Raw genomic sequence first — 8,925 nt, forward strand, 5'->3', positions numbered from 1 at the left:
AAAAAAAAAAAAAAAAAAAAAAAAAAAAGAAAAAGAAAAAAAGAAGAAGAAGAAGAAGAAGAAGTAAATGGCAAATTAGTGACATTTATGTCGATATTTTAGTGTATTTTAGTCTAATAGATTCTGAATCTGACAGTTTTGGCACATAGTCAATGACATGGTTTAACATGATGGCATCACTTGTGTCCCTGCTGGGTTCCCCACTAATGTGCATCGCAGACCATTCAGCTCACTATGACCTCCTTAGGCTCAGTAGCTCCTGTGGCCAGAGGCTGCAGGGTTGGAGCTACCTCAGCCTGGAACTCCAGACTCCTCATGGGCTCCTGGCCTCCTCTAGGCTCCCTGACTCCTTGCGGGGCTCCCTGACTCATTACTCCAGGCTCTCCTGTTCCAGGCTCCCGGGCTCCCAGGCTCCCAGGCTCCCGGGCTCCCAGGTTCCCAGGCTCCCGTGCTCCAGGCTCCCCATGCTCCAGGCTCCCCGTGCTCCCGTGCTCCCGTGCTCCCAGGATTCCAGCCAGGCTTCTGGCTTCTGGTCTCCAGTTTCCTTTATCTGGTAAATCAAAGCTTACTACAAGGTCCTGCTTCCTTAGGGAGGGAGCTCTCTTTAGAAAAGACTGATGGGAAAGGCGAGGCCGTGCTACAGGCCTAGTGACCTTCTCGAGTGGCACATGTGCATCTGTGTCCCCTCTTCTGGCCTACTCAGCAGGGGCTCCACCACTTTCTAATGAAGGCTGGGCAAAGCCCAAAGGGGCCAGTCAGGGAGGTAGGCAGGAAGATAGTGGGATGAGGCCCCCAGGCCTCCACTCACCCCTCCAGGAAGCCCGAAGATTCTCTCTAGATCCGGTGGGGTGAGGATATCTCTGGCTAGCACAGATCTCTTGAAGCCGGGGGCATAGGCCTCGATACAGTCAAACACTGGAGCCCAGGAAAAGCATCGGGAAGAGAGGGACCATAAGATTGTGCAACTCATAAATTTACTAACATCTATTGAATTATATGAGTCGGTAGTTTATTTTATCCCATGCAAATTATATACCAGCAAGTAAAAAACAAAATGAAAAATGGCCCATAAGCAAATACACGCTTTATCTAAAAGGTCTGTAGCTGGGCCAGCCTCACTCCCTCATCCCTTACTCTGGCCTAAGCATGATGCTACCTGGAATATGTAAAGTAGGTTTTTCTCTATGCTTTGCCCACGCTGTTGCTTTTGCTTGGAATGTTCTTGCCTACCCCATTCATTGTTGAAAACCCAGTTCCCTGGGGTGCTCCTGTCTCTGGCTCGTGGCTTCCTCCTCTTGGTCCATAAAGTACAATCTGCTGTGGTGATCTGTGAGTACCTAGGGAGTCTCCCCGACTGGACTGTGAGAAACTGGAGGGCAAGAACAGAGACTCCAGCTTTATAAAAAATGCTATGTGCTAGTGTGTGTGTGTGTGTGTGTGTGTGTGNGAGAGAGAGAGAGAGAGAGAGAGAGAGAGAGAGAGAGATAGCATGTGTGTGTATCTGTGTATGAATATGTGACTTTGTGTGTAGTGTTTGAATGTGTGAGTGTGTGTATGTGACCATGTGTGTGAGTGTGTGAGTATGTGTGTATATATGTGTGAGTGTATGTATGTGTATCTCTCTGTGACTATGTGAGTTTGTGTGTGTGTGTGTGTGTGAATGTGTGTGTATGTGAGTATGTGAGCATGTGTATATGTGTGTATGTGTATCTGTGTGTGAGTATGTGAGTTTGTGCATGTGAATGTGAGCATGTGTGTGTATCTGTTGTGTGAGTCTGTATGTGTTTAAATGTATGCATGTGAATGTGTTTGCATGTATGTGCATGCATGTATGTATCTGTGTGTGAGTATGTGTGTGAATGTATTTGTGTGTGAGTGTGTATATGTGTGTGTATCTATGTGTGAGTATGTATATGTGTATATGAATGTATGTGTGTGTGTATGAATGTGTGTGTGAGTGTGCGTGTATGTATGTGTGTGTATGTGTGTAAGTGTGTGTGTATGAATGTGTGTATGTGTGTGAGTGTGTGTGTGAATGTGTGTATGTATGTGAGTGTGTGTATGTGTGTGAGTGTGTGTGTGAATGTGTGTATGTATGTGAGTGTGTGTATGTATGTGTGTAAGTGTGTGTGTATGAATGTGTGTATGTGTGTGAGTGTGTGTGTGAATGTGTGTATGTATGTGAGTGTGTGTGTATGAATGTGTGTATGTGTGTAAGTATGTGTGTGTGAATGTGTGTATGTGTGTGAGTGTGTGTGTGAATGTGTATATGTGTGTGAGTGTGTGTGTGTGAGAGTGTGTGTATGAATGTGTGTATGTGTGAGAGTGTGTGTATGTGTGTGTGTGAATGTGTATATGTGTGTGAGTGTGTGTGTGTGAGAGTGTGTGTATGTGTGTGTGTGAGAGAGAGTGTGTGTATGTGTGTGTGTGAATGTGTGTATGTGTGTGAGTGTGTGTGTGTGTGAATGTATGTGTGTGAGTGTGTATGTGAATGTGTATATGTGTGTGAGTGTGTGTATGTGTGTGTGTGAATGTGTATATGTGTGAGTGTGTGTATGTGTGTGAATGTGTGTATGTGTGTGAGTGTGTGTGTATGCGTGTGAGTGTGTGTGTGTGTGTAGAGGTCAGACAACTTTAGGAGTTGGATTTCTCCCTCCACTCTATGTTACACTATCAAACTCAGGTAATGAGGCTTGTACGTGTGCCTTCACACACTGAGCCATCTCTCTAGCCTGGGACCCTGTCCTTTGCCTTTCTTAACCTAGTGCCTGGTCACCATGCTGACATGAGGTTTCCTTGGGCGCATCTCTTCCCTTGGGACACCACCTGCAGTGTTTAGCTGGAATGAGGCTGTGGGAAGCAGGGAGCATGCCCAGTGGACCCCACGGCTGGGTATCACCGTGCAGAGCCACCTGCGTTACTTTCTTTACCTTTGTCTGCGTAGGTGTTTTTCTCCTGCTCATCCCAGACCTTGCCTCCTGCCAGGGTGTAGGGTGTATACTGAGTGAAGAGGGAGACAACATGGCAGCCTGGTGGAGCCAGGGTGGGGTCCAGCGATGATGGGATGCAGAGTTCAATCATAGGCCTGTGGTGTCAGGGGAAGCAGAGACGGTCAGGACTGAGGAGAAGAACTTGGGGCCATCCTGAGGTGACATGAGATAAATGAAGGCCCCCAGAGACCTGGTCTGATTATCACTGTAAAGCCACAGCGGTTAGCATAGTCCAGACCACCTCTGTGGCATTCCTTGGGACAGGGAGCCCAGCCCCCGGGATTGGCTCAGAGGTCTGGCCCAGTCTTATCCTCCTTCCTCACAGACCTGTGTTCTAATCTGGGCTCCCCATCTCAAATGCCAGATAGTAAGAACTATGGAGGGGTCAGGCCTGAGTCACCTGGTTCTCAAGTGGTCAGGGTCCAACCATGCCTGCCCCTCTCCTCCTGGCCCAGGAACCCTATCTGGAATGAACAGGCCAAGCAGAGCATCTAGATCTACTCGAGCAGCATCGTCTGGTGCCCCATGCCCAGCCTACCACCTTAGCCTGCAGCCAACACCTTTCCTACCTGCCACACAAGACCCTCAGGTCTTTAGATACATTTGACCCTCCATTCCTGGGGGCTCCGCGCATTCTCCAACCACAGATTGAAAATTTATAAAGAATGAAAACTATATTCAGCGATCATGCTTACTCTCCCCTCGGCATCATCCTATAAACGATGTCCCTCTCACACACCATTTTCTGCCTAACAGCAAACCCTACCCTTGTGTTTTAAACACCTTTAACACATGCTCAGCACCTGCGTGCTTCCCCTCCTCCCCGCCACCACTTCTGCTGCCTCTGCTCAGCTCCCAGCCACTGTCCTGCTGCCCTCAGATTCTGCATCCAGTAACCAATTGTAAGAGGCATCCCATCTTTGTCCATGGGGATGGGGAGGTCTTTCTAAAAGAAGAGTCAGGGTCTCCTGGAGTGAAAGCCAGGGCAGTGGACAATGCCTGGCCAGCTGCTGGGGCTCTGTGCTCCACCCCAGCCTGCTTATTCTGTTCCAGCCCAGCAGTACACCCCTGCCTCAGGGCTTTTGCACCTGCCCTTCTCTCTGGGTGTCCTTCCTCAGATATTCACATAACCTGTCTTGCTCAGATGTCCCTGCTCAGATGTCACATCATGGGGTAGGGTGGGGCAGGGGGGGCTTCTCTTTTAGAAGGCAGACCTCCACCCACCCACCCACCTTCCTGAGAACCCTTCTCCCACCAGGAAGTACCTCCTCTTCTACTTATTCTGAGTGCTGTCCTTCTTAAGATTGTCTCCACTAGCCTGGGACACTCCCAACAGGCCCCCATGTGGTGGTGGCTTGAGTAGGTTTGGCTCCCATAGACTCATGTGTTTCAGTATGCTTGGCCCATGGAAGTGGCATTATTAGGAGGTGTGGCTTTGTGGGAACAGGGTGGCCTTGTAGGAGGAAGTGTGTCACTGGGTAGGTGGGCTCTGAGAATTCCTAGTGCTCAGGCTCTGCCCAGTGCTGAACTGCCCCACCCCACCCCCCAATCCAGCAGCCTGCAGAACACAGTCTCCTCCTGGCTGCCTTTGGATCAAGATGTAGAACTCTCGGCTCCTCCAGTACCATGTCTGCCTGCACGCTGCCATGCTTCCCACCATGATAATGGACTGAACCTCTGAAACTGTAAGCCAGCCCCAAATAAAGGTTTGCCTTTATAAGAGTGGCTGAGGTCATGTTGTCCCTTCGCAGCAATGAAAGCCAAACTAAGACGCCCCTTCCTAATCTCCCCTGCCCTGATGTTCAGTTTTCTTGTCTGGGATATGTTTCGTGGCCTTTTAACATGGGTAGACACCGGTAGATTGATTCTGGGACCCTGAAGGTTTAGTGCCAGGTAGTAGGGGCTCAGAACACATAGGGGACACAAAAGCCAGGTCTCACCCACTTTTGGGAAGGCAGGCCACCCTTGGCATCTTCAAAGGCCTGGTGGAGGAGCAGGGTGTCTTCACAGTTCAGGTGGATGGAACACTGATGGTGAGCTTGGGGCTTGTCCCCAGGAGCATTAGGGGCCGCCTGGAAGTTTGGCAGCCTGTCCACAGCCACTGCAGAGCCAAAGGTCAGGTCAGGTCAGCTCCCCAGCCTAGCAGGGTCCTCCCTTGATAGTCAGGACCTGCTCGTCCAGAAGTCTCAAAGTATGACAAGCTGGGGTCAGGGCAGGAGAGGGCAGTGTGGCTGGGGTTCCCCTGATTTAGAGATTCCTATGCAATATGTCAAAGGGCAGACACAATCAAACATCTCTTACCATTGATCTTGGTGACAGGAGACTGGGTGTCCAGCTGGGAGATTCTCTTCACAAAGGCCCCAGGAAGCCACTCCTGGAAGGAGAGACTTCCGTGTAAGGCCTGGGAGTAGCCAAGGAGTTCAGACCAGCCCTGCAAGCTCTGTCTGAAGACATCCTCTTCTTCCATCAGAGACAGCTCCACACTACTCCTCTGTGAGAGCTTCCCAGAGCCCTTCTAATCTAGGCTGAACATGTCTTCCTCTGCACTTGGCCCACTGTTCTGGCTGGGAGTAGCTCTTTCCATGTCCTGCCTGGGACAGGGACTGACATTTGTATTCATCTTACTCCTGCTGGCCATGGCTCTTGCTGTTTCAGAATTGTTTCACAGTGTTCATTGAGGGCTGTTGGATTTCCTTAGTGGAAATAGTCAGAGACAGTACGTAGCGCTTTGCCCCCAAGAACAGGCCTACATATGGATGAGACTCCATGCTCAGATACGGATTATCTTATCTTTCAGGGACAGGGAAGGTATGGCCAATCGCAATGTTCCGAAGTCCTGAGCCCTTCCTGGATGCAAGCCCCTTCCAATGTTTCTCCACAGGCCCCCCCCCAACCCCCCCCCCAACTCACACTCACTGACCCTGGACTGGCTGGGAGACTGGATTTAGCCAATGTCAGCAGGTAAGCTGGATCCAAGTCAAACGATGGAGCATGCTGAGCCTGCCGGCTGTCGCCCTCTGCCTGACCTGACAACACGCTGCAGCCCCTGTACCAGAGGCTGAGGAACACAGGAGCCCCCCACTCTGTCTTTCCACAGAGTCTGTCCTGGGCCAGCCGCAGCCAGTCAGTTCCCAGACAACTGAGTCCAGTCAAGACCAGCAGAGCCACCGCCACAGCAGGTGACACACATGCCCCAGCAACTGAACCAGCCAAGAGCAACAGATTTCTCTGTCTCTGAGAGAAGGTCTTATCTGCCCAGAAGTTTTATTACTGTGCTAAAAAACAAAACAAAACAACCCCCAAACCTTCATTCCCGGCATTAATACTGCAATAGATCACTGGCAGATGGTGGAATCCAAGTTGGCAAGGAGAGCAATCCAAATCTCGGTAGTTGGAAAGTGGTAAAAATTAGAAGCCAGACCTGGGCCCTGGCACTGGCTTGGCCTATTGCCAGCTGTGAGGTCTCAGTCCCCTCACCTCTGTGGAGTTTCCCATAAACCATGAGACTTCTCTACTGTCTGCAAGCTGCTGACTTGCTCAGATAAGCCTTAGCTCTCTGACAGGCCCAGCCTGGTGTAACCTGCACTCCCCACACCACGTTCCAAGGCCTGTATGGCAGACATGCTATCTCTCCCCTGACCCATCTCACCTGCGGTGTCAGCTCTAAGAAGGTGACCTGTGGTGACGCGCAGGACAAGACGACTCTGCTTCTGACCTCGTCGCCGTCCTGCAGTGTGACTCCTTGGACACGGCCTTCACTGTTCATCTGCACCTTAGCCACAGTCTGCCCCAGCAGGAGACCCCCAAAGCACCCCCAGAAGGAAGCCCAGGTTGAGAATTGTGGGTGTGGCTCCTAGGCACCCATCCTTTTCCACCCCTAACCCATTCCCCAAGCCAAAGACTTCTCAGGGTGCACTGATGCAACCCGCCCACCATGGAGCATAGTCCACACGCGGCTTTATGACTGGTGAACTTGAAAAGTTGGGCAGCCTCGAAGCGAGAACCTGAACTCTGGGCTTCACTTTGTTCATCAGTAACTCAAGAGTCTCTCTGAGTCCGAGCCTGCTCCGCCCTCCACCCTGCATCCAGGCCAACAGTCAGGGTTGGGGAAGAGGCTCACACCTTTTCTGTGAAGATGCTTGCTCCATGTGTAGCAGCAGAGTTCGCGATGGCATCAGAGAGGGCGCCCATGCCACCCTGGACGTAGCTCCAGGCGCCCTGCATCCCCTCCAGGCTGCCCATCACGTGATGCAGCAGCACATACCTGAGGGCAGAGCACAGAGCACGGCGGGCTGAGGTGGCGGCCAGCTTAGTTTCAGAAGCAAACAGCCCTTTCTGTTCTGGATCTTCAGCTCCTTCCCAATCCAGCCCTGCCCCTGTGCCTTTGCGCGAGCTCAGTGCCATACCACAGTCCCTCCCTGTGCGTATATGTGACACAGGACCCCAGCCTCCATGTACCACAAGCATGCCAAGCACCAGCCTATGTCTTGCTCCTACAGACATCTTTATATGTGGGCATTTCTGGTGACCCCAGAACTGTCGCCATCCTCTGAGCTGGCCATGCTCGGTGTCCCCACCCAAACGAAGGGCACTTTCAATGACCCACCAGAAATCCTGGCATCAACCTTGACCCCGTGTCAACTCTGCAGATGCTCAGATGCCCTGACTAGCTGCTCTCTCTTCTCTCCTTCATGCGGAGGGAGGCCCAGACCAGGGCCACCGGCTCTCCTCAGCATTTGTCCTTGGCGGAGCCTGGAGCCCTGGTCTCAGAGCCCGAATGCTACCATCCTCCTTCCTTTCAGAGCCTTTGCTGCACAATATTGCCTGAGGGGACAGGCCAGTGTCATCAGGTGGTGCCCATGATTCCTGTCTGTGTCAGCCCACTCCTCCCCTCACACTGCACGTCCCTGCTAAGCTGCACACCCCTTGCGTTTCTGGAATGGAGCCCTTACCCATGCCACTCCAGCCTCTGCACCTGCTGGGCTGCCAGCCTGGAACCTCTTCCTTCCTCGTCTTTTTTCAGCAAGCCCTTCTCTTCCACTCGTTTCAGACCAAACACTTCCTGTTGCGGGCCTTTCATTACAGCAGGGCAGCTTTCCCTGCTGTCCCACTAACAACACTTTCCGATAGTCTCTGCTTGCTCCATGTCTCTGCCCCGTGAGGATTTCTGGTCCCTGGACTACTGTGTCTCCAGCACCCAGCACTGGCAGGTGCTCATGAGCAATTGCTAAGCGAAGCAATGGGTTTCTAAAAGTTTTACAAGCTGGCCAGTAGCTCACCTTCCCTGAGACCCAAGAGAAAAGGATGGGAGGCCCCAGCTCTACATTGGCTGGCTACTCAAGAGCTTGGCAGAGTGCAGCAAATGCTGTCCTTGCTTCTTCTCCATGGCCCTGGGGACTTCAGGACTAGCTTGATCTCTATTGAAAAGTCATTTCCTGGGGGTGCTTTTATCCTGAGAGATAAGTCACACTGACAGCTCTAGTTGCATCTTAGAAACACTCTTGGTGGCCCTTTCCATCTCTACATGCTCATGTGTGAGCACACACACACACACAAACATGTACACACACATGCACATACACATATGCACGCATGCACATACACACAAAACATGCACATACACATACATACATACACTGCCACATGTGCACACACATACACACACTGACAAATGCATGCACACACACACATACATACATACCAGCACGCACACCCTTCCACTCCTGATCTTACAAGAGGCCAAGGAGTTCAAAACACAACCATGGTCCTCACTGTCTGGCTGCTCCTCTCCTATTGGGCTCTAGGCACATACAGGTCCTCACAGAGGACAGATCTCAGCCCTGGCAGGAGTCTGTGTGTATGTGGGGAGAGGAGAGACATGGACTTTGCAGGAGTCAAGAGGGAGAGGGAGAGGGAGAGGGAGAGGGAGAGGGAG

General features: G+C 51.6%; 1 protein-coding gene across 2 annotated transcripts in view; it reads right to left on the bottom strand.

The window, feature by feature from the left end:
* Pyroxd2 (pyridine nucleotide-disulphide oxidoreductase domain 2) overlaps positions 1-8,925 on the bottom strand; it is a 26,495-nt gene that overhangs the window by 2,270 nt on the left and 15,300 nt on the right. For both annotated transcript variants that reach the window (XM_021151715.2, XM_021151714.2), the window contains exons 9-14: positions 7,113-7,254; positions 6,640-6,774; positions 5,292-5,364; positions 4,935-5,091; positions 2,931-3,085; positions 809-915 (exon numbers count right to left, since the gene is read on the bottom strand). In XM_021151715.2, coding sequence (XP_021007374.1) covers positions 809-915; positions 2,931-3,085; positions 4,935-5,091; positions 5,292-5,364; positions 6,640-6,774; positions 7,113-7,254 — 769 coding nt within the window. The remainder of the gene's footprint in view (positions 1-808; positions 916-2,930; positions 3,086-4,934; positions 5,092-5,291; positions 5,365-6,639; positions 6,775-7,112; positions 7,255-8,925) is intronic.

Source organism: Mus caroli, chromosome 19 (genome assembly GCF_900094665.2).
Source record: "Mus caroli chromosome 19, CAROLI_EIJ_v1.1, whole genome shotgun sequence".
NCBI lineage: Eukaryota > Metazoa > Chordata > Mammalia > Rodentia > Muridae > Mus > Mus caroli.